The sequence below is a fragment of the Oncorhynchus kisutch genome, unplaced genomic scaffold, assembly GCF_002021735.2.
Source record: "Oncorhynchus kisutch isolate 150728-3 unplaced genomic scaffold, Okis_V2 Okis06b-Okis10b_hom, whole genome shotgun sequence".
Taxonomy (NCBI): domain Eukaryota; kingdom Metazoa; phylum Chordata; class Actinopteri; order Salmoniformes; family Salmonidae; genus Oncorhynchus; species Oncorhynchus kisutch.
The window spans coordinates 5,636,244-5,662,462 of NW_022261983.1; the positions used below are offsets into that span (position 1 = coordinate 5,636,244).

Sequence of the window (26,219 nt, forward strand, 5' to 3'; positions counted from 1 at the left end):
TTCTTTAAAGCCCGGCTTTAAACTTACTCTTGAAAGTTGTAACAGTAGAATGCACAAGGTAGTAGAATGCACAAGGTACATTTTTGAAATTGGGTAGTGCATCATCAGTTCCTCTTGTCATGTTAGTCATTGCATAACAGAAATATCCAGATCAACTAGCCCATGTCAGCTAACGTTTTTTATTTAGCTTTTTTAGCCCATTGATATTGTTGTAATTTTTTTGTCACTCAAATATCACATGAATACACATGGCAGAATGCATAGAATTGCAAGAACATTTGCTTTAAAACTGCAACATTTTCTTTGCACCCCATGACAAAATGTGTATAATTGTAGGAAATAAGCTTTAAACCTGCAACATTTTCTACACCAACATGGGGGGTGTTAACAGTTTGTGTCATGAACAGTACCTGTGTCTATAGAAATAGATGTGGTGTCTGCGCAGGGGGGCTCGGGATGTTCCCCAAGGCTGGAAGGGAGGCACAGAGTGAAACACTTTGAGAACCCCTTAATTACTACAGTACCATACAAGGTGTTTTCCTCACTTAAGAAACTATGTTTTGTTTCATCCCATTTCTCTCTCCTCCAGGTGAGAAAAGCTGTGACTGTGGTTGTTGGTGACTGGCTGCTCCACCTGCGAGACAGATACTCCTACTTCCACAAGCTCATCCCCCTCCTATTGAGCAGCCTCAGCGATGACATCCCAGAGATAAGGTACCTATTATATAGGGCTGAATTGACTGCAATTTCAATTTCGGATTGAAGGCCGTCAATTCAGGAAGTGATTTTAATTCAAAATTCAATTTGTTTTAAACTTTTGAAATAAATAGCTTCTACTCCTTGAAAATATATGCAGTTTTTTCCAATTTTGAATTTTAATTTGAGTTTACTTCCTGAATTGACTGCCTTTAATTCAAAAGACTGACCCAGTCCTTAACCACCCTGCCTTTGATACCAACCATTCACTCACTCTGTCAGACCTAGGAAATATGCAGCCACAAATACACACATATTGTATCTGCTTTGCTTGTGCAGATTACTGTAGATACCTACTTCTACAGTAGGTTTGGTGTGATAGAGGGAATAGTAGCAGCCAACAAGGCTGGGCTTTTGTGTTTGTACATTGTGTGGTTATGGCATGGGTTTGAATCCTGGGTCTGCCGTGGCAGGGATGGACATGCATTATCATTATTTGTCTCTCTCCCTTCTAGTCAACGAGCTGCTGACCTGTGGAGGCAGACAGGCGCTCTGTGGGAGCAGGAGAATGAGGATGACCTGAAGGACAAGATGGACTTCCTCCTGACCCCACCTGACCTCTACCCTGCTGGAGGTGAGTTAACTCCATCACTACTACTGCAGAGAGCTGAAACAATGTACCATTTTTTAAATATATTTTTTTTACCCATTTTTCGCCCCAATTTCGTGGTATCCAATTGGTAGTTACAGTCTTGTCTCATCGGTGCAACTCCCGTACAGACTCGAGAGAGGCGAAGGTCGAGAGCCGTGTGTCTTCCGAAACACAACCCAACCAAGCCGCACTGCTTCTTGACAGAATGCCCACTTAACCCGGAAGCCAGCCGCACCAATGTGTCGGTGGAAACACAGTACACCCGGCGACCGTGTCAGCGTGCATTGGGCCCGGTCCGCCACAGGAGTCACTAGTGCCCGATGGGACAAGGACATCCCTGCTGGTCAAACTCTCCCCTAACCCGGTCGACGCTGGGCCAATTGTGCGCCGCCCCATGGGTCTCCCGGTAGCCGCTGGCTATGACAGAGCCTGGACTCTAACCCAGAATCTCTAGTGGCACAGCTAGCACTGCGATGCAGTGCCTTAGACCACTGCACCACTCGGAGGCCCGAAACAACAATGTACCATTGCGCCGCTCAATTGACATAGAAAGTGAATACAGGATCTTTGGTTGGTGAAAAAAAAAAAGTATTTACAGGGTTAAGTTTCTCACACAAAGAAGGCAGACAAGAAGAACAAATCATTAAAGAAATATATTGGATTTTGTCTCCTGCAGATACAAGGCCTTCAGTGAATGTAGCCCATTGAGGAAAGGTTAGTTAGCTACTGTCCCATGTAGTGTGTTGTCTTGATTACAATAATGGAGAAGAAAGTTGATCAGTGCATTGATACAGCCTGAAGAACATCAGTGTAAACCGTGTGATTTGTTGTTGTGGCCTTCTCTGTACAGCCACCTCCTCCTCCACCGATCTAGTTATGTACTCCTTCCTCTGAAAGTAGGTCAGACGCAGCGTGGGGTTCAGCTGCCTTTATTAAGAAGAAGAACTGTCTTCTGAGGGCATGATGTACGTCAGAGCCGTCTGGGCATGGAGAGCGGGCTGTAGGGGCTGGGGAGGGATGCTGTGCTGTCAATGATCCATCTATCCTACCCATCCATCCCCAATATGCTTCATTTATTCAGTTGTACTTCTGCTTGTTGTAGTATAGCAGGATTCTCACCCTCCTGTCTGTGTGTCCTAGTTGCTGTGAGCTGAAATACAAACTGATACCATGGTGAAATGGAGCATGTCAGTTTGAATTCCAAGCTATAGACATCATACTCATCATCTGCAGCTCTGTGCGTGGGAGAATTTGCTCGTCTTGCATTGATTTAATTGTAATATTTTTTATACACGACTCTTTAAATATTCAGTTATTCACATCATGGGGTCTTAATTATATTTTAATCAAGGGAAAGAAGGGAACAGGATTTTGTTTTAGCTTTGTTGGGACTAGGTTTAAAGGGATTTTTAATTAGCTTTGTTGGGACTAGGTTTAAAGGGATTTGTTTTAGCTTTGTTGGGACTAGGTTTGAAAGGATTGTTTTACTCTATATAACATTAGTTTTCTGTATTAAGAAGTACTGTCTTCTTGTCTGTCTTTGAGCAGACAACTTTTATACAAATCCTTGAATTATTCCTTTAGATTTGGCCGAACAAAAAAAAATGAATACGTATGAGCTACAACCATAAACCAACTATGTCCTTTTCCCCAGACTGCTTAGTCATGGTGGAGTTCCCTTTTCCCCAGACTGCTTAGTCATGGTGGAGTTCCCTTTCCCCCAGACTGCTTAGTCATGGTGGAGTTCCCTTTTCCCCAGACTGCTTAGTCATGGTGGAGTTCCCTTTCCCCCAGACTGCTTAGTCATGGTGGAGTTCCCTTTTCCCCAGACTGCTTAGTCATGGTGGAGTTCCCTTTTCCCCAGACTGCTTAGTCATGGTGGAGTTCCCTTTCCCCCAGACTGCTTAGTCATGGTGGAGTTCCCTTTTCCCCAGACTGCTTAGTCATGGTGGAGTTCCCTTTTCTCCAAGACTGCTTAGTCATGGTGGAGTTCCACACCTCCATATATTACTCATCTCTATTGGCCTGCGGGTTACGTATTCTACAGGTTATGTGTTATGTCATTAGATCTGCTCTGTCAATCATACAAGGCTCTCCTATGACAGGGCTTGACTAATAGCCAATTATTGTCAGCACTCTGCCCCCTAACACCCTCATTACTAAGACTAACTTGTGGATGTGGTGTGCAGGCTGGGTGGAGACTAGAGGGGTTTTCTGCAGGGCTGGTTCCCACCTCCCCCTTCTCTCTCTCTCTCTCTCTCTCACTCTCTCACTCTCACACATATATATATATATGTGCGTCCTGCAGGGCTGTTGCCCGCCTCCCCCTACTTCCCTTTTACACACACACGCACTCATGCACACACTCACTCTCTTTCTGGCACAAACACCCTCACTCTCTTTCTGGCACAAACACACAGTCACGACTACCCCACTCACGCACCACCCCACCCCTGTGTGAGAAGCTGGAAGGGCAGGCCATTGGAGGGACAACACCCAGCCTGTGTTGCCTCCCCAAGTGCTTATTACCACCTATTAATAATGTCTGTCAGCACTGTAGTGAGGAATGAGGAAGCCCTTCATCTCTTCATATCCCTGCTGGGTACAGGAAGGAGAGGTGATGTCCTGTCTGTCCTGTCTGACTTTCCATCCCACTCAGCAGGTGAAGACAGACAGCAGGCCTTTATCTAGAGCAGCAACCCTGCCGTTTTCCTCCTGACCTGATTTCTGTTTATTTTACATAGGCTACACTGGGAAGGCAGTTTGTTTCTATGACGTTCACACGCACTCACCACATTAGCCTGGTCCCAGATCAGTTTATGTCAAGATGTGACAATGAGTATGTCTACATGCACAGTAATAATTTGATATTAATCTGGTTATTGGCAGTAGGCTGAGTATGGCATTAGTCTTGTCAATTATAAACACCTTACTCTACTTATCTTAGGTCAACGTGGAAGTAAGCATACGCTGATGAGAATACCTGGTTTTCTGAGCAATCTTTAGAATTCTGAGGACATGTAAAGGCCTTCATCAGAGTTTTACAGCGGTGTATTAGATCTGAGCGTGCTAGTACGAGCAGTGCAAGCTTTTGCGCTAGTGAAGTGAAAATATGCATCTTAGAAAGTAGTTTTCCCACAAACGTTGTATGTCTGAATTCAGAAGTGGTAGAACGTTTATTTTGATGGGCCATTTTCTGCATTTATCTGAGTGCCATCAGGTAGCCTGATTTCAGATGTATCCATGTAAACAGGATTATTAGGGACATTGTTCTTCTTGCAAAGCATGTCAATATTTAAAACGGAGCTATTATATTGATCTGACTTCACAATAATCCTATTTTTGTGTGCATGTAACCGTACTCAATGACCCCAAGAGTTGGCAAGATGACTCAAACAGATATGGGACCAGGCAACAACCTGTGGTTGAAGTGTGTGCACTGCATCTAATCAGGTCTCTCGCCTCTTAAGTTAAAATAGGTGTTCATTCAGTATTGTTGTAATTGTCATTATTACAAATAAAGCCGGCATCAGCTTTTTTTTGGGTCCTCCAATAATCGGTATCTGCTTCTTTTTGGTCCTCCAATAATCGGCATCTGCTTTTTTTTGGCCCTCCAATAATCTGTATCTGCTTTTTTTTGGCCCTCCAATAATCGGTATCTGCTTTTTTTTGGGGTCCTCCAATAATCGGTATCAGCTTTTTTTTTGGCCCTCCAATAATCGGCAGCAGCCTTTTTTTTGGCCCTCCAATAATCGGTATCAGCTTTTTTTTTTGGGTCCTCCAATAATCGGTATCAGCTTTTTTTTTTGGCCCTCCAATAATCGGTATCTGCTTTTTTTGGGTCCTCCAATAATCGGTATCTGCTTTTTTTGGGGTCCTCCAATAATCGGTATCGGCGTTGAAAAATCCTAATCGGTCGACCTCTATTGTGTAGTGCAGATCTGGGTCAGTCTCCAACTCCACACAGTGATAATGCTGATGGATACTGGATGAGTCTCTCTCCCTGCCAGTCATAAATCCAACACGGCCCCCCCCTGTCTGAAAAGGTCAGTGTCAGACAACTGGGACACAACCAGAAACGGCTTGTCTTGTCCTGTGTGATTCTGTAGGATTGATCACCCTCTTCCCCTCTCATTAGTAGCCTGCAAAAGATAAATAGTGAGGGAGACCTGTTCATGAGGGAGGGAGGGAGACCCGCTCATAGGCTACTGAAGGAAGGTGGGAGAGCGGGAAAGCGGGGGAGAGAGAGGGAGGGAGGGAGGGAGGGAGGGAAGGCGGGGGAGAGAGAGGGAGGGTAGGCGGGGGAGACGGATGAAGCATGTGGAGGCTATTCATTTAAAAATGTGTTCCAATTGCTCTGACAAGTCCCACGGTGAGGAAATCTCAATCATAAAACCAAAATGTACATGTCTGGAAAATGGGACTTAGAGTTTAGAGTAAGATGCAGTCTTCTCTCTCCATCAGCAGTATCACTGTGACAGCAGAAAACACCCGACAAATGATGTTCCCTTCTTGCCTACGGAAGTGTTTTGTTGAAAATAAATCTTGTAAAATGCTCCATCAGTAAAACTGGGCCAGGGGGCTATGGAACAGTTGTTCTGTCTCTATTTCACAGTTAGAAATAGGAGAACACAGTTACAACACAATTAACTTATTAGCACTTGTAGATGTATAGGCTGCGTTTACACAGGCAGCCCAATTCTGATCTTTTGCCAAATTATTGGTCTTTTGAACCAATCATTCAGTTCAGATATTTTGCCCATAATTGGTGCAAACGGAGCCTTGGATGTAAATCTTAATTGGTCCATTTGTGTGCTTTTTAGTAGGCTAATGCATGTTGGCATATTCATGCACTTTGTAACCCCCCCACCACCTCTCTACTCCCCCCAGTGGCGCGTCCGGGCCTGGGCTGCAGGGAGCTGGTGGTGAGGAACCTGTCCAACCTGCTTCCGGCGTTGGCTCGCGACGTGGTTGACTGGGTGGCGGGCACGCGGGTCAAGACGGCCCAGCTGCTGTATGCCCTGCTGCTGCACGCTGAGGACCACTGCACCCAGCACCTGCAGTTGCTGCTCTCCACGCTGTACCGCGCCTGCAACGACCCCGAGAGCGACGTGGTCAACAACGTGAGTGGTCGACACATAGACGCATGCTATCACTGCGTGTTCTATGTAATCCAATGGGACGTCCCTACACCATTGGAAATGTAAAATGGTTAAGGTTAGGATTTAGGGTAGGGACGTCCCAATGATTCTGGATAACACTGACCTTTATCTCATCCTAGGTGGGGTGGTCAGGTCAGGAAGGGGTAGTCCTAATGGTTGGATGAGAGTGGTGGGATGATAGTGGTTGGTCTAATGGTTGGATGATAGTGGTAGGCATAATTGTTGGATCATAGTGGAAGGCCTAATGTTTGGATGATAGTGGTAGGCCTAATGGTTGGATGATAGTGGTAGGCCTAATGGTTGGATCATAGTGGTAGGTCTAATGGTTGGATGAGAGTGGTAGGTCTAATGGTTGGATGATAGTGGTAGGTCTAATGGTTGGATGATAGTGGTTGGATAATAGTGGTAGGCCTAATGGTTGGATGATAGTGGTAGGTCTATTGGTTAGATGAGAGTGGTAGGTCTAATGGTTGGATAATAGTGGTAGGTCTAATGGTTGGATGATAGTGGAAGGCCTAATGGTTGGATGATAGTGGTTGGATGATAGTGGTAGGTCTAATGGTTGGATGATATTGGTATGCCTAATGGTTGGATGATAGTGGTAGGTCTATTGGTTGGATGAGAGTGGTAGGTCTAATGGTTGGATAATAGTGGTAGGTCTTATGGTTGGATAATAGTGGTAGGTCTTATGGTTGGATAATAGTGGTAGGTCTAATGGTTGGATGATAGTGGCTGGATAATAGTGGTAGGCCTAATGGTTGGATGATAGTGGTAGGCCTAATGATTGGATGATAGTGGTAGGTCTAATGGTTGGATGATAGTGGTAGGTCTAATGGTTGGATCATAGTGGTAGGTCTAATGGTTGGATGAGAGTGGTAGGTCTAATGGTTGGATGATAGTGGTAGGTCTAATGGTTGGATGATAGTGGTTGGATAATAGTGGTAGGCCTAATGGTTGGATGATAGTGGTAGGTCTATTGGTTGGATGAGAGTGGTAGGTCTAATGGTTGGATAATAGTGGTAGGTCTAATGGTTGGATGATAGTGGAAGGTCTAATGGTTGGATGATAGTGGTAGGCATAATGGTTGGATGATAGTGGTAGGCCTAATGGTTGGATGATAGTGGTGGGATGGTAGTGGTAGGTCTAATGGTTGGATGATAGTGGAAAGCCTAATGGTTGGATGATAGTGGTAGGTCTAATGGTTGGATGACAGTGGTAGGCCTAATGGTTGGATGATATTGGTAGGTATATTGGTTGGATGAGAGTGGTGGGGTGGTAGTGGTAGGTCTAATGGTTGGATAATAGTGGTAGGTCTAATGGTTGGATGATAGTGGTAGGTCTAATGGTTGGATGATAGTGGTAGGCCTAATGGTTGGATGATAGTGGTTGGATGATAGTGGTAGGCCTAATGGTTGGATGATAGTGGTAGGTCTAATGGTTGGATGATAGTGGTAGGTCTAATGGTTGGATGATAGTGGTAGGCCTAATGGTTGGATGATAGTGGTAGGCCTAATGGTTGGATGATAGTGGAAAGCCTAATGGTTGGATGATAGTGGTTGGATGATAGTGGTAGGTCTAATGGTTGGATGACAGTGGTAGGCCTAATGGTTGGATGATATTGGTAGGTATATTGGTTGGATGAGAGTGGTAGGTCTAATGGTTGGATAATAGTGGTAGGTCTAATGGTTGGATGATAGTGATAGGTCTAATGGTTGGATGATAGTGGTAGGCCTAATGGTTGGATGATAGTGGTTGGATGATAGTGGTAGGCCTAATGGTTGGATGATAGTGGTAGGCCTAATGGTTGGATGATAGTGGTAGGCCTAATGGTTGGATGATAGTGGTAGGTCTAATGGTTGGATGATAGTGGTAGGTCTAATGGTTGGATGATAGTGGTAGGCCTAATGGTTGGATGATAGTGGTAGGCCTAATGGTTGGATGAAAGTGGTAGGTCTAATGGTTGGATGATAGTGTTGCTATTGCAGCTGGTGAGCTCTTTCTTGGATCTTGTCTCTCTTGTTAAACATATATTCTCTGTATAGACTAACCTGGATGAATAAAGGTTAAATCACTGTTAGATAAAGAAGATAATGGTAGATATCTGCTCTACAGGTCCAGTATACAGTACCTGTGTGTTGGCTACTTCAGTTCATCACTTGCCAGATCTTTGTGAAACAAGCCGTAGACTGATGCACCATTTTAAGAAACTGCTCACAGTACTAATGACCTTCCTTCCTTCAAGTTGTTTCTGTTATTGCCATGCTCATGGCCTATTTCCATTGACATTCTTTCCACCCAGAAACAGATGTTTCAGAGCTGCTGTGGTGAATGGCTTGATCTTGATGGTCATGTCATGAGAGGACACACCTGCTGGCCTTAGAATAGACAGCAGTGAATAGTGATATATGTGTCTTATAGCCCTGAGACAGTTAGGCTGGGCTGGCCTACGGACTTGGGATGCACCTGCCCCAAGAGGAAGCATTTGATGGTTCCCCTGATCCACTGGCTGATAATGGATTATGAATTACGTTCTCTTCTGTGGTCTTCTGTTATGTTGAATTCTTTCTTTCTCTCTTATTGTCTCTTTCTCTCTAGTATTGGTCTCTGCTCTCTAGTATTGGTCTCTGCTCTCTAGTATTGGTCTCTGCTCTCTAGTATTGGTCTCTGCTCTCTAGTATTGGTCTCTGCTCTCTAGTATTGGTCTCTGCTCTCTAGTATTGGTCTCTGCTCTCTAGTATTGGTCTCTGCTCTCTAGTATTGGTCTCTGCTCTCTAGTATTGGTCTCTTTCTCTCTAGTATTGGTCTCTTTCTCTCTAGTATTGGTCTCTTTCTCTCTAGTATTGGTCTCTGCTCTCTAGTATTGGTCTCTGCTCTCTAGTATTGGTCTCTGCTCTCTAGTATTGGTCTCTGCTCTCTAGTATTGGTCTCTGCTCTCTAGTATTGGTCTCTTTCTCTCTAGTATTGGTCTCTGCTCTCTAGTATTGGTCTCTGCTCTCTAGTATTGGTCTCTTTCTCTCTAGTATTGGTCTCTTTCTCTCTAGTATTGGTCTCTTTCTCTCTAGTATTGGTCTCTTTCTCTCTAGTATTGGTCTCTGCTCTCTAGTATTGGTCTCTGCTCTCTAGTATTGGTCTCTGCTCTCTAGTATTGGTCTCTTTCTCTCTAGTATTGGTCTCTTTCTCTCTAGTATTGGTCTCTTTCTCTCTAGTATTGGTCTCTTTCTCTCTAGTATTGGTCTCTGCTCTCTAGTATTGGTCTCTGCTCTCTAGTATTGGTCTCTGCTCTCTAGTATTGGTCTCTGCTCTCTAGTATTGGTCTCCTGCTCTCTAGTATTGGTCTCTTTCTCTCTAGTATTGGTCTCTTTCTCTCTAGTATTGGTCTCTTTCTCTCTAGTATTGGTCTCTTTCTCTCTAGTATTGGTCTCTTTCTCTCTAGTATTGGTCTCTTTCTCTCTAGTATTGGTCTCTTTCTCTCTAGTATTGGTCTCTTTCTCTCTAGTATTGGTCTCTGCTCTCTCGCTAATCTTTGCTCTATCAATTCAATGTGTTTTATTGGTGTGAAATACACTCTGTAATATTGGCAAATCATTCCATAAACTATAGTATCCCCTGTCTCTCTCTGCAGTGTCTGAGGTCTGCCAAGCTGCTGGGGACCTTTGTCAGCCCTGAGGTCTTCCTCAAGCTGCTCCTGGTCCACTTGGAGACCCCTTCCTCCTCCTCCTCCCCCCACACCCCCCTCATGGTCCTGGCTGCCGTGCTGGGGGGCTGCTCCGGGGAGCTCTTGAAACCACACCTCCAGAAGATCGCTGATACGCTGGTCCAACCAGACGTCTGCCAGGAGTACCAGCAGGTGAGTCTATGACCCTTGACCTATGGGTATGGGCTGGGAATTGGGGGGAAAGGTAAATGTCATAACTACAGGTCCAGGATCACATCATTATCCACATGAATGGTCTGTGGTTAGGGGTAACTTCTGATAGTTCACATCTCAATGGGTTGTTTCCTCTGTTATATTTGAGACTTCAGCCAGGTCTGGTGAAGTTGGCATATAGACCGAGAGATGAAACGGTACCCTTTCTGAGACACTTAGTTTTCACCCGAAAACTGTATTAAGATAAGATGCATTAAAGCTTTTATAGGGATAACTGTGCTGTGAGGTCAGGGGGTTCACCTTGGAGTACATCACAAAATACTGACTCCACTAACGGCCACTGAGCAAGGCACATGTTGTTTTCACCAACCTTTCATTTAATTTCAACTGCTAGAGTCCTCTCGTAACCCTAAACCAACGAGAGAGACACAGGCGGGGAGAGAGGGAGACACAGGCGGGGAGAGAGGGAGACACACAGACGGGGAGAGAGGGAGACACAGACTGGGAGAGAGGGAGACACAGGCGGGGAGAGAGGGAGACACACAGACGGGGAGAGAGGGAGACACACAGACGGGGAGAGAGGGAGACACACAGACGGGGAGAGAGGGAGACACACAGACGGGGAGAGAGGGAGACACACAGACGGGGAGAGAGGGAGACACACAGACGGGGAGAGAGGGAGACACACAGACGGGGAGAGAGGGAGACACACAGACGGGGAGAGAGGGCGACACAGGCGGGGAGAGAGGGAGACACAGGCGGGGAGAGAGGGAGACACAGGCGGGGAGAGAGGGAGACACAGGCGGGGAGAGAGGGAGACACAGGCGGGGAGAGAGGGAGACACAGGCGGGGAGAGAGGGAGACACAGGCTGGGAGAGAGGGAGACACACAGGCGGGGAGAGGGAGACACAGGCGGGGAGAGAGGGAGACACAGGCGGGGAGAGAGGGAGACACAGGCGGGGAGAGAGGGAGACACAGACTGGAGAGAGGGAGACACAGGCGGGGAGAGAGGTAGACACAGGCGGGGAGAGAGGGAGACACAGGCGGGGAGAGAGGGAGACACAGGCGGGGAGAGAGGGAGACACAGGCGGGGAGAGAGGGAGACACAGGCGGGGAGAGAGGGAGACACAGACTGGGAGAGAGGGAGAGACACAGGCGGGGAGAGGGAGAGACACAGGCGGGGAGAGGGAGAGACACAGGCGGGGAGAGAGGGAGACACAGGCGGGGAGAGAGGGAGACACAGGCGGGGAGAGAGGGAGACACAGGCGGGGAGAGAGGGAGACACACAGGCGGGGAGAGAGGGAGACACACAGGCGGGGAGAGAGGGAGACACACAGGCGGGGAGAGAGGGAGACACACAGGCGGGGAGAGAGGGAGACACACAGGCGGGGAGAGAGGGAGACACACAGGCGGGGAGAGAGGGAGACACACAGGCGGGGAGAGAGGGAGACACACAGGCGGGGAGAGAGGGAGACACACAGGCGGGGAGAGAGAGAGAGAGAGAGAGAGAGACATACAGACAAATGGAGTGAGAGACAGAGAGAGACAGATGGAGAGCGAGAGACAGAGAGATAGAGATAGAGAGAGAGAGAGACAGAGAGATAAAGGGAGAGAGAGAACAACATCCCTAATGTCTCAGTGGAAAAGGGAAAAGTAAAAGACCAGAGCAGCTCTTTCCTCCCCTTCCTCTCCTCTGGTGTCCCACATTTAGTTTACCTTTGATATTAAAATAACATTTCTCTGGCTGCGAAGGACGGAGGGGGCTATTTTCACACATGCACTCACACTGCTGGCTGCAATGAGTCACCCGTACCCATAACCCCCCCTGAGGGGCTCAGAATAATTTCCTCTGGAGGGGATGATAATAATAAAATATTAATTTCTCCTGACCTCTGCGTGTCTGGGTTGACCCCCCTCCCCCCTCGCCCCCCTGGTCATTTCAGAAAAGACACATGGGGGCAACCCGTTTAGAAAAATAATAATAGCCCGTTTTCAACACTCACTGTGTGTGGAAGAGAGCAACGTAGAGCCCCCACCCTGTTACCAACCACTGCCCCCCAACCCCCTTTAAAGCACTGAGATTCCAACATTTCAAAGAGGGTCAGGGTCCCGGTGACAGACAGACAGGAGGGGAAATGGAGCCCTTCTCCACCCCTCCTCTAGCAGGGGTCAAGCCAGAGCACGATGGACACAGATGGAGACAGACCTTCTGGTCCCTGGTCTGTCTGTCTCAATAAAGATCATCAGAAGTTAGTTTCTGTGGGTACTGAAGGGAAGCAGTACAGTACAGTGCAGTGCTGGGTAGTTAAAGATCAGGGTCAGCAGTACAGTGCTGGCTGGGTAGTTAAAGATCAGTGTCAGCAGTACAGTACAGTGCAGTGCTGGGTAGTTAGAGATCAGTGTCAGCAGTACAGTGCTGGCTGGGTAGTTAAAGATCAGGTTAGCAGTACAGTGCAGTGCTGGGTAGTTAAAGATCAGGGTCAGCAGTACGGTGCTGGCTGGGTAGTTAAAGATCAGGGTCATCAGTACAGTGCTGGCTGGGTAGTTAAAGATCAGGGTCAGCAGTACAGTGCTGGCTGGGTAGTTAAAGATCAGTGTCAGCAGTACAGTACAGTGCAGTGCTGGGTAGTTAGAGATCAGTGTCAGCAGTACAGTGCTGGCTGGGTATGTGAAGAGCAGGGTCAGCAGTACAGTGCTGGCTGGGTGGGTAGTTAAAGATCAGTGTCAGCAGTACAGTGCAGTGCTGGGTAGTTAAAGATCAGGGTCAGCAGTACGGTGCTGGCTGGGTAGTTAAAGATCAGGGTCAGCAGTACAGTGCTGGCTGGGTAGTTAAAGATCAGGGTCATCAGTACAGTACAGTGCTGGCTAGGTAGTTCGAGATCAGGGTCATCAGTACAGTGCTGGCTGGGTAGTTCGAGATCAGGGTCATCAGTACAGTGCTGGCTGGGTAGTTAGAGATCAGGGTCATCAGTACAGTGCTGGCTGGGTAGTTAAAGATCAGGGTCATCAGTACAGTGCTGGCTGGGTAGTTAAAGATCAGGTTAGCAGTACAGTGCTGGCTGGGTAGTTAAAGATCAGGTTAGCAGTACAGTGCTGGCTGGGTATGTAAAGAGCAGGGTCAGCAGTACAGTGCAGTGCTGGGTAGTTAAAGATCAGGGTCAGCAGTACGGTGCTGGCTGGGTAGTTAAAGATCAGGGTCAGCAGTACAGTGCTGGCTGGGTAGTTAAAGATCAGGGTCATCAGTACAGTACAGTGCTGGCTGGGTAGTTCGAGATCAGGGTCATCAGTACAGTGCTGGCTGGGTAGTTTGAGATCAGGGTCATCAGTACAGTGCTGGCTGGGTAGTTAGAGATCAGGGTCATCAGTACAGTGCTGGCTGGGTAGTTAAAGATCAGGGTCATCAGTACAGTGCTGGCTGGGTAGTTAGAGATCAGTGTCATCAGTACAGTGCTGGCTGGGTAGTTAAAGATCAGGTTAGCAGTACAGTGCTGGCTGGGTATGTAAAGAGCAGGGTCAGCAGCACAGTGCTGGCTGGGTATGTAAAGAGCAGGGTCAGCAGTACAGTTCTGGCTGGGTATGTAAAGAGCAGGGTCAGCAGTACAGTTCTGGCTGGGTATGTAAAGAGCAGGGTCAGCAGTACAGTGCTGGCTGGGTAGCTAAAGGGACATTTAAAAAAAATGTCAACTTCATATTCATCATCTCCAGCACCACCCCAACATCAACATCTGTGAAAATTGTGTGTTTCTATATTTTGTAGTAAAAAAAGATTGAGGAACATAAGTGTTTCCAATGACATCATCAACAAATTGGTAGACAATTAGTGGAAATGCCTACTCATAATTGGTTAAAATCACAAGGTGCACACCGATGATGTCATTGGAAACACTTATCTTCCTCAATCTTTTTTTACTACAAAATATAGAAACACACCATTTTCACAGATGTTGATGTTGGGGTGGTGCTGGAGATGATGAATATAAAGTAGAAAAATTGTGAAATTCCCCTTTTTAAAGAGCAGGGTTACCAGAACAGACCGACACACCTGCAGTATTCTTTGAAAACAACCAGGCCAGACACACAGAGCAGGGCCAAACCAGAGAGGGCCAGGCAGGCCACCATTGGGCTGTAAATAACATGAGAGAGAAGGGAGAGGAGCATCTGGGTTCCTAAAGACACACACCAAGCACACACACACACACGGAGCAGTGCAGACCCAGAGCAGACCCAGAGCAGAGCAGACCCAGAGCAGAGCAGACCCAGAGCAGAGCAGACCCAGAGCAGAGCAGACCCAGAGCAGAGCAGACCCAGAGCAGTGCAGACCCAGAGCAGTGCAGACCCAGAGCAGACCCAGAGCGGAGTGGACAGACAGACACAGATAGACAGGTAGGCAGACAGTCAGAAAGACGGACAGAGCAGAACAGACAGACAGGTTGGCAGACATACACACAAACACACACCAAGCATGCAAGTAAGTACAGGCAGACACCGACAGGCAGACACCGACAGGCAGACACCGACAGGCAGACACCGACAGGCAGACACCGACAGGCAGACACACACTCCCATACAGTCACACATACATTGGATGAACATACTATAGAGAAAGTCAGTGTACAAATAGTTGGGAGTGTGGGTGGATGACAAGCTGAGCTTCACTGTTCATGTGGAGAACTTGATAAGGACGCTCAAGCTGAAAATAGGGTTTTATTACTGGCATACGGCTTGTTTTTCCTCTGAAGGCCAGGCAGGAGCTGGTACGATGTACAGTACCTGTCAAAAGTTTGGACACCTACTCATTCAAGGATTTTTCTTTATTTTTACTATTTTCTACATTACAGAATAATAGGGAAGACATCAAAACTATGAAATAACACATATGGAATCATGTAGTAACCAAAAAAGTGTTAAACAAATCAAAATCTATTTATATTTGAGATTCTTCTAAGTAGCCACCCTTTGCCTGGATGACAGCTTTGCACACTCTGGCATTCTGTCAACCAGCTTCACCTAGATGCTTTTACAAAAGTCTTGAAGGAGTTCCCACATATGCTGAGCACTTGTTGGCTGCTTTTTCTTCACTCTGCGGTCTAACTCATCCCAAACCATCTCAATTGGGTTGAGGTTGGGTGATTGTGGAGGCTAGATCATCTGATGCAGCACTCCATCACTCTCCTTCTTGGTCAAATAGCCCTTACACAGCCTGGAGGTGTGTCAAATCAAATGTTATTGGTCACATACACATGGTTAGCAGTCGCGAGTCTAGCGAAATTCTTCTGCTTTTAGATCTGACAGTGCAGCAGTATCTAACAGGTAATATCTAACAAATTCCACAACTAAACCTAATACACACAATCTAATAAAGGAATGGGATGAGAATATATAAGTATAAAATATATAGATGAGCAGTGACAGAGCAGCTAAGATGCAATAGATAGTGAAGGATAACAGTACATATGAGATGAGTAATGCGAGATATGTAAACATTCCTAAAGTGGCATTATTAAAGTGACTAGTGTTCCATTTATTAAAGTGGCCAATGATATCAAGTCTCTAGGTAGGCAGCTGCCTCTGTGCTAGTGGTGGCTGTTTAACAATCTGATGGCCTTGAGATTGAAAAACAGCTTCTCTGTCCCAGCTCTGATGCACCTGTACTGACCTCACCTTCTGCATGATAGCAGGGTGAACAGGCAGTGGCTCGGGTGGTTGTTGTCCTTGATTATCTTTTTGGCCTTCCTATGACATCGGGTGGTGTAGGTGTCCTAGAGGGCAGGTAGTTTGCCCCCGGTGATGCGTTGTGCAGACAGCACCACCCTCTCGAGAGCCCTGCGGTTGTGGGCGGTGCAGTTGCCGTACCAGGTGGTAAAACAGCGCGACAGGATGCTCTCAATTGTGCATCTGTAAAAGTTAGAAGGGTTTTCGGTGACAAGCCACGTTTTTTCAGCCTCCTGAGGTTGCGCCTTCTTCACCACACTGTCTGTGTGCTTGGACCATTTCAGAGATACAGAGGAACTTCCACCTTCTCTACTGTGGTCTCGTCGATGTGGATAAGGGGATGCTCCCTTTGCTGTTTCCTGAAGTCCATGATCATTTCTTTTGTTTTGCTGACATTGAGTGAGAGGTTATTTTACTGACGCTACACTTCGAGGGCCCTCACCTCCTCCCTGTAGGCTGTCTTGTCTTGTCATTATTGGTAGGCAAACCTACCACTGTAGGGTTGTCTGCAAACTGATGATTTAGTTGGAGGCGTGCATGGCCACGCAGTCGTAGGTGAACAGGGAGTACAGGAGGGGGCTGAAAATGCACCCTTGTGGTGCCCCAGTGTTGAGGATCAGCGGAGTGGAGATGTTGTTTCCTACCTTCATCACCTGGGGGCAGCCAATCAGGAAGTCTAGGACCCAGTTTCACAGGGCGGGGATCGAGAGCCAGGGTCTCAAGCTTAATTGTGAGTTTGGAGGGTAGAATGCTGAGCTGTCGTCCATGAACAGCATTATTACATATGTATCCTCTTGTCCAGGTGGGATCAGGCAGTGTGGTGGCGATTGCATCGTCTGTGGACCTATTGGGGCGGTAAGCAAATTGGAGTGTGTCTAGGGTGTCAGGTAGGGTGGAGGTGATATGGTCCTTGACTAGTCTCTCAAAGCACTTCATGATGACGGAAGTGAGTGCTACAGGGCAATAGTCATTTAGTAGAGTTACCTTTGCTTTCTTGGGAACAGGAACAATGGTGGCTATCTTGAAGCAAGTGGTGACAGCAGACTGGGATAGAGATTGATTGAATATGTCCGTCAACAGTTGAAGCCAGAAGTTTACATACACCTTAGCCAAATACATTTAAACTCAGTTTTTCACAATTCCTTACACTTATAATTCCCTGTTTTGGGTCAGTTAGGATCACCACTTTATTTTAAGAATGTGAAATGTCAGAATAATAGTAGAGTGATTTTTATTTCAGCTTTTATTTCTTTCATCACATTCCCAGTGGGTCAGAAGTTTACATACACTCAATTAGTATTTGGTAGCATTGCCTTTAAATTGTTTAACTTGGGTCAAATGTTTTGGGTAGCCTTCCACAAGCTTCCCACAATAAGTTGGGTGAATTTTGGCCCATTCCTCCTGACAAAGCTGGTGTAACTGAGTCAGGTGGGTAGGCCTCCTTGCTCGCACAAGCTTTTTCAGTTCTGCGAAAAATGTTCAATAGGATTGAGGTCAGGGCTTTGTGATGGCCACTCCAATACTTTGACTTTGTTGTCCTTAGGCCATTTTGCCACAACTTTGGAATTATGCTTGGGGTCATTGTCCATTTGGAAGACCCATTTGCGACCAAGCTTTAACTTCCTGACTGATGTCTTGAGATGTTGCTTCAATATATCCACATAATTTTCATTCCTCATGACGCCATCTATTTTGTGATGTGCACCAGTCCCTCCTGCAGTAAAGCACCCCCACAGCATGATGCTGCCACCGCCATGCTTCACGATTGGGATGGTGTTCTTCGGCTTGCAAGCCTCCCCTTTTTCCTTCAAACATAACGATGGTCATTATGGCCAAACAGTTCTATTTCTGTTTCATCAGACCAGAGGACACTTCTCCAAAAGGTATGATCTTTGTCCCCATGTGCAGTTGCAAACCGTAGTCAGGCTTTTTTATGGCGGTTTTGGAGCAGTGGCTTCTTCCTTGCTGAGCGGCCTTTCAGGTTATGTCGATATAGGACTTGTTTTACTGTGGATATAGATACTTTTGTACCTGTTTCCTCCAACATCTTCACATGGTCCTTTGCTCATTTTCTGGGATCGATTTGCACTTTTCGCACCAAAGTACGTTCATCTCTAGGAAACAGAACGCGTCTCCTTCCTGAGCGGTATGGCAGCTGCGTGGTCCCATGGTGTTTATGCTTGCGTACTATTGTTTGTACAGATGAACGTGCCTTCAGGCGTTTGGAAATTGCTCCCAAGGATGAACGAGACTTGTGGAGGTCTCCATTTTTTTTCCTGAGGTCTTGGCTGATTTCTTTTGATTTTCCCATGATGTCAAGCAAAGAGTCACTGAGTTTGAAGGTAGGCCTTGAAGTACATCCACAGGTAGACCTCCAATTGACTCAAATTATGTCAATTAGCCTATCAGAAGCTTCTAAAGCCATGACATCATTTTCTGGAATTGTCCAAGCTGTTTAAAGGCACAGTCAACTTAGTGTATGTAAACTTCTGACCCACTGGAATTGTGAAATAGGGAACTATAAGTGAAATTATCTGTCTGTAAACAATTGTTGGAAAAATTACTTGTGTCATGCACAAAGTAGATGTCCTAACCTACTTTGCAAAATTACAGTTTGTTAACAAGAAATGTGTGGAGTGGTTGAAAAATGAGTTTTAATGACTCCAACCTAAGTGTATGTAAACTTCTGACTTCAACTGTATACGGAGGGATATACACGGCTGTGACTATAAACGAGGAGAGTTCTCTTAGGAGATAATACGGTCAGCATTTGGGTGTGAGGAATTCTAGGCAGGTGAACAAAAGGACCTGAGTTCTTGTATGTTGTTACAATTGCACCATGAGTCATTAATCATCGGTGTTTGGTCATTGTCCTGTTGAAAAGCAAATGATCGTCCCGCTAAGCGCAAACCAGATGGATGGATATCGCTGCAGAATGCTGTGGTAGTCATGCTGGTTAAGTGTACCCTGAATTCTAAATAAATCACAGACCGTGTCACCAGCAAAGCACCATCACACCTCTTCCTCCATGCTTCACGGTGGGAACCACACATGCGGACATCATCTGTTCACCTACACTGCGTCTCACAAAGACACGGCGGTTGGAAACAAATCTCTCAAATTTGCACTCATCAGACCAAAGGACAGATTTTCACATTCTAATGTCCATTGCTCGTGTTTCTTGGCCCAAGCAAGTCTCTTCTTATTATTGGTGTCCTTTAGTAGAGGTTTCTTTGCAGGAATTCAACCATGAAGGCCTGATTCACGCAGTCTCCTCTGAACAGTTGATGTTGAGATTAGAGGTCGACCGATTAATCAGCATGATTAATTTGGGCCAATTTCAAGTTTTCATAACAATCGGTAATCAGCCTTTCTGGATGCCGGTTTTGGCCGATTACATTTCACTCCACGAGGAGACTGAGTGGCCATCTGTTACGCAAGTGCAGCATCAAAAGGACCTTGTGGCTGCAATGAGGCAAGGTAAGTTGCTAGCTAGCATTAAACTTATCTTATAAAAAGCAATTAATCTTAACATTCTCACTAGTTAACTACACATGGTTGATGATATTACTAGTTTAACTAGCTTGTCCTGCGTTGCATATAATCAGTGCGGTGCCTGTTAATTTATCATCGAATCACAGCCTACTTCACCAAACGGGTGATGATTTAATAAAAGCGCATTCGTGAAAAAAGCACAATCATTGCACAAATGTACCCAACAATAAACATCAATGCCTTTCTTAAAATGAATACACTGTTAACATGCATTTATTTTAACTAGGGAAATGGTGTCACTTTTCTTGCGTTCAGTGCAAGCAGAGTCAGAGTATATGCAACAGTTTGGGCTGCCTGGCTCGTTGCGAACTGGGTTTCTTCCTAACAAAGACTGTACATAATTATGACATAACATTGAAGCTTGTGCAATGTAACAGCAATATTTAGACTTAGGGTTGCCACCCATTCGACAAAATACAGAATGGCTCTGTATTTCACTGAAAGAATAAACGTTTTGTTTTCGAAATGAAAGTTTCCAGATTTAACCATATTAATGACCAAAGGCTCGTATTTCTGTGTGTTATTATATTATAATGAAGTCTATGATTTGATATTTGATAGAGCAGTCTGACTGAGCCGTGGTAGGCAGCAGCAGGCTCGTAAACATTCATTCAAACAGCACTTTACTGCGTTAGCGAGCAGCTCTTAGCAATGCTTGAATCACAGCGCTGTTTATGACTTCAAGCCTATCAACTCCCGAGATTAGGCTGGCAATACTAAAGTGCCTATAAGAACATCCAATAGTCAAAGGTATATGAAACACAAATTGTATAGAGAACAATAGTTGACGCGTCATAATTCCTATAATAACTACAACCTAAAACTTCTTAACTGGGAATATTGAACCACCAGCTTTCATATGTTCTGTGCAAGGAACTGAAACGTTAGCTGTTTTACATGGCACATATTGCACTTTTAGCTTCTTCTCCAACACTGTGTTTTTGCATTATTTAAACCAAATTGAACATGTTTCATTATTTATTTGAGACTAAATAGATTTTATTGATGTATTATGTTAAGTTAAAATAAAAGGTTCAGTGTTCATTCTGTATTGTTGTAATTGTCATTATTACAAATATAAATCAAAATCGGCCTATTAATCGGCACCAGCTTTTTTGGGTCCTCCAATAATCGGTATCGGTATTGAAACATCATAATCGGTCGACCTCTAGCTGAGATGTGTCTGTTACTTGAACTCTGTGAAGCATTTATTTGGGCTGCAATTTCTAAGGCTGGTTACACTAATGAACTTATCCTCTGCAGCAGAGGTAACTCTGGATCTTCCTTTCCTATGGCGGTCCTCATGAGAGCCAGTTTCATCATAGCGCTTGATGGTTTTTGCGACCGCACTTGAACAAACTTCAAAGTTCTTGAAATGTTCCATGTTGACTGACCTTCATGTCTTAAAGTAATGACGGAGTGTCGTTTCTCTTTGCTTATTTGAGCTCTTGGTCTTTTACCAATTAGTGCTGTCTTCTGTATACCCCTACCTTGTCACAACACAACTGATTGGCTCAAACGCATTAAGAAGGAAAGAAATTCCACAAATGAACTTTTTTTTAGAAGGCACACCTGTTAATTGAAATGCATTCCAGGTGACTACCTCATGAAGCTGGTTGAGAGAATGCCAAGAGTGTGCAAAGCTGTCATCAAGGCAAAGGGTGGCTGTTTGAAGAATCGGTTTGTTTAACACTTTTTTTGGTTAGTACATGATTCCATGTGTTATTTCATAGTTTTGATGTCTTCACTATTATTCTACAATGTAGAAAATAGTAAAAATAAAGAAAAACCCTTGAATGAGTAGGTGTTGTAAAACTTTTGGCCAGTAGTGTTTGCAGGCCTCTACCTTGAGAGCACTTGATTCAGTATATCATGCAGCTCTAAGGTTCTTTACCAATCTAAAACGTTGGTGGAGTTTAAACACTTGGTCGATTTATAAATATCATGGAAGAGTGTAATTGTCTTTAGGACTGCTGTTTTTTAGTTCTGACATTTTGTGTTTCTTTACGTAATATGTAATTGTTGTACTGTATGTGTGTGTATAGTTTTGTTCAATGTTGTGTTAGTGTATGTAAGTAGTTTTTTGTGAAACGTTGTTTCTCTTGCTGCTGTCGGACCAGGTCTCCCTTGAAAAGTAGATGTTACCTCTATGAGAAAAACCTGTGGAAATGAAGGTTAAATAAAAATGATCAAATACTCTGACATGAACTTCAGAGACCCAGTCATCACACAGATGGTGTGAAGGTTAGCCAGCAGCCACAGTGATCATGCTTGTTGGACTAACTGGCTGTTTTTGATATCAGTTCAGCTCGTTGGTTTTTAGACATGTAAGGGGAAAATGTCATATGAGCACATTGGGCAGCGGTGGTGCTAAGATAAAGTAGAGTTAAAAAATAATAGTTAAATTGCAGACTCAGATGCTATGCTTTTAAAAATAAACTTCAAAAGTTGTTCTCAACTTTTGTGTTTTTGATCCTTCCAACATTAGAGAGTTTTGTGCAAGAGAGTGAGAGGTTTGACTTGGACCAAAAAGCTGTGTGTGTGTGTGTGTGTGTGAGGTTTGACTTGGACCAAAAAGCTGTGTGTGTGTGTGTGTGTGAGGTTTGACTTGGACCAAAAAGCTGTGTGTGTGTGTGTGTGAGGTTTGACTTGGACCAAAAAGCTGTGTGTGTGTGTGTGAGGTTTGACTTGGACCAAAAAGCTGTGTGTGTGTGTGTGTGTGAGGTTTGACTTGGACCAAAAAGCTGTGTGTGTGTGTGAGGTTTGACTTGGACCAAAAAGCTGTAAAAAAATAAATAAAAAAATATCTACTATAAATAATCTTCAAAGTCACCACTCAGAGAGAGAGAGAGAGAGAGAGAGAGAGAGAGAGAGAGAGAGAGAGAGAGAGAGAGAGAGAGAGAGAGAGAGAGAGAGAGAGAGAGAGAGAGAGAGAGGTTTGACTTGGACCGAGAGAGAGGTTTGACTTGGACCGAGAGAGAGGTTTGACTTGGACCGAGAGAGAGGTTTGACTTGGACCGAGAGAGAGGTTTGACTTGGACCGAGAGAGAGGTTTGACTTGGACCGAGAGAGAGGTTTGACTTGGACCGAGAGAGAGGTTTGACTTGGACCGAGAGAGCGAGAGAGAGGTTTGACTTGGACCGAGAGAGAGGTTTGACTTGGACCGAGAGAGAGAGAGAGAGGAGAGAGAGAGAGAGAGAGAGAGAGAGAGAGAGAGAGAGAGAGAGAGAGAGAGAGAGAGAGAGAGAGAGAGAGAGAGAGAGAGAGAGAGAGAGAGAGAGAGAGAGAGAGAGAGAGAGAGAGAGAGAGAGAGAGAGAGAGAGAGAGAGAGAGAGAGAGAGAGAGAGAGAGAGAGAGAGAGAGAGAGAGAGAGAGAGAGAGAGAGAGAGAGAGAGAGAGAGAGAGAGAGAGAGAGAGAGAGAGAGAGAGAGAGAGAGAGAGAGAGAGAGAGAGAGAGAGAGAGAGAGAGAGAGAGAGAGAGAGAGAGAGAGAGAGAGAGAGAGAGAGAGAGAGAGAGAGAGAGAGAGAGAGAGAGAGAGAGAGAGAGAGAGAGAGAGAGAGAGAGAGAGAGAGAGAGAGAGAGAGAGAGAGAGAGAGAGAGGTTGACTTGGACCGAGAGAGAGGTTGACTTGGACCGAGAGAGAGGTTTGACTTGGACCGAGAGAGAGGTTTGACTTGGACCGAGAGAGAGGTTTGACTTGGACCGAGAGAGAGGTTTGACTTGGACCGAGAGAGAGGTTTGACTTGGACCGAGAGAGAGGTTTGACTTGGACCGAGAGAGAGGTTTGACTTGGACCGAGAGAGAGGTTTGACTTGGACCGAGAGAGAGGTTGACTTGGACCGAGAGAGCGAGAGAGAGGTTTGACTTGGACCGAGAGAGAGGTTTGACTTGGACCGAGAGAGAGAGAGAGAGACTTGAAGATGTGGAAACTGATATTGTGCTTGGCACTCACAATGACTTCACTGTGGCAGAGAGGAGTTGAAAGGAGTGTTGGTTAGTTAAGCTTCCGTGTCGTACAAGTTGCACTTGTAATTATAGGACATACCATAAAACACACACACCCACAGACATTAAGCTATTAGTACATAATAGAGACACGCTCTCACTCTACAGCTGTGAGGGCCATTGTGGTGTTGCCGTGGCTGCGGCGCTAGTCTCACATTTGCGGAGCTAAAGCAAACAGGCAGATGAGAGAGAAAGGTGAAGGGAAGGAGTGTTTACAACCACATCGTTAACAGACAGAACATTACACAGCAAGACACTGTCAAAGTGCTGAGCCAGAGGAGTGGAGGAGAGGAGGCTCTGTTTTCTATAGCTGTGGCCTGCTCATCTCGCTGTTGAAAGAGAGAGGAAATAAAGGAGGAGTGTGGTGGTGGGTTGGGCTTACCGTACCCGTGCCTGTGGCTGCCACCTCACCTGTGGACTGACACAACCGGGTCTGAGCTCCAGGGGTGTATCTGTTTCCCTGTTGCCATGACACCGGCAGAAGTTGTGGGGGGGGTGGTAATGAATCCCCAACTACCTCAGTATGTCATTGTGCATTTGTGTCAGACACACACGGTGTTACGAGGCCCTGTGGCGTGTGCACTGGCACAGTACCAGTCAGGCTCCAGGTGTGTCTAACACATGATTATATCCACTAAGCCACTTTTACCTCTCCTCTCCCACACCTACTGATGGCTGTTTTGGTGTCAGTGTTTGTCTGTGTGTTACAATGTTAAACTTCTGGTGGTGTCTCGCTACAGCTTCCTGGGCTGCCTCCCTAGGGGTCTTGTGGCAGACCAGAACAGACCACAACAAACCAGAACAGAGAACAGACCACAGCAGAGAACAGACCAGAACACAGCAGAGAACAGACCAGCACACAGCAGAGAACAGACCAGAACAGAGCAGAACAGAACACAGCAGAGAACAGACCAGAACAGAGCAGACCAGAACAGGACAGAACAGGCCAGACCAGAACAGAGTGAAACCTCCACATTCTCTCTGCTCTATTCCCATGATAGTGAGCTGCAGAGCTGTAAAGAGGGGGATCCCCACAGAAATACAATAACTAGAGATTCTATGAGTATCCTCACCACCCACTGTGAGCACATCCACACTCTACAGGGGGGTGAGTAAGCACACAGGAGGGGAGAACTGAGTCACAAGCCCAGAGGGGTGAGGGGGAGGCCCCAGGGAAGCCCAGAGAGGTGAGGGGGAGGCCCCAGGGAAGCCAAGAGAGGCGAGGGGGAGGCCCCAGGGAAGCCCAGAGAGGTGAGGGGGAGGCCCCAGGGAAGCCCAGAGAGATGAGGGGGAGGCCCCAGGGAAGCCCAGAGAGGTGAGGGGGAGGCCCCAGGGAAGCCCAGAGAGGTGAGGGGGAGGCCCCAGGGAAGCCCAGAGAGGTGAGGGGGAGGCCCCAGGGAAGCCAGGAGGGGTGAGGGGGAGGCCCCAGGGAAGCCAAGATGGGTGAGGGGGAGGCCCCAGGGAAGCCCAGAGAGGTGAGGGGGAGGCCCCAGGGAAACCCAGAGAGGTGAGGGGGAGGCCCCAGGGAAGCCCAGAGAGGTGAGGGGGAGGCCCCAGGGAAGCCCAAAGAGGTGAGGGGGAGGCCCCAGGGTAGCCCAGAGAGGTGAGTGGGAAGCCCCAGGGAAGCCCAGAGAGGTGAGGGGGAGGCCTAGGAAGCCCAGGCCAGACAGGGGGACTAAGGAAGCAGAGGTTATCCTCAATGCTCACTTTCTTTTAGAATAGTCTCTAGTCTCTCCTCTCCAGTCCTGGAAGTCCTGACCCTCTAGTCTCTCCTCTCCAGTCCTGGAAGTCCTGACCCTCTAGTCTCTCCTCTCCAGTCCTGGAAGTCCTGACCCTCTAGTCTCTCCTCTCCAGTCCTGGAAGTCCTGACCCTCTAGTCTCTCCTCTCCAGTCCTGGAAGTCCTGACCCTCTAGTCTCTCCTCTCCAGTCCTGGAAGTCCTGACCCTCTAGTCTCTCATCTCCAGTCCTGGAAGTCCTGACCCTCTAGTCTCTCCTCTCCAGTCCTGGAAGTCCTGACCCTCTAGTCTCTCCTCTCCAGTCCTGGAAGTCCTGACCCTCTAGTCTCTCCTCTCCAGTCCTGGAAGTCCTGACCCTCTAGTCTCTCATCTCCAGTCCTGGAAGTCCTGACCCTCTAGTCTCTCATCTCCAGTCCTGTCATAGACTCACTGCTCTTCCATCTTATTTATGTATGCTTTGCTTTGATCTCTTTTCCTTCCCACTGAAGTGGCATGCTGCTCTATGGCTGCTCTCTGGCTGCTCTATGGCCGCTCTCTGGCAGCTCTTTCCGCTCTCTGGCTTGTCTCTGGACGCTCTCTGGCTGCTCTCTTTCTGCTCTCTGGCCGCTCTCTTTCTGCTCTCTGGCTGCTCTCTGGCCACTCTCTTTCTGCTCTCTGGCCGCTCTCTTTCCGCTCTCTGGCCGCTCTTTCTGCTCTCTGGCTGCTCTCTGGCCGCTCTTTCTGCTCTCTGGCAGCTCTCTTTCTGCTCTCTGGCCGCTCTCTGGCTGCTCTCTGGCCGCTCTCTTTCTGCTCTCTGGCCGCTCTCTTTCTGCTCTCTGGCCGCTCTCTTTC

General features: G+C 46.5%; 1 protein-coding gene across 1 annotated transcript in view; it reads left to right on the forward strand.

Moving 5' to 3' along the window:
* The window catches only part of dnaaf5 (dynein axonemal assembly factor 5), a 66,367-nt gene that overhangs the window by 3,220 nt on the left and 36,928 nt on the right, over positions 1-26,219 (forward strand). Inside the window, exons 3-6 of the mRNA XM_031814170.1 lie at positions 590-714; positions 1,212-1,330; positions 6,239-6,471; positions 10,133-10,357. Of these exons, the coding sequence (XP_031670030.1) occupies positions 590-714; positions 1,212-1,330; positions 6,239-6,471; positions 10,133-10,357 (702 nt within the window). The remainder of the gene's footprint in view (positions 1-589; positions 715-1,211; positions 1,331-6,238; positions 6,472-10,132; positions 10,358-26,219) is intronic.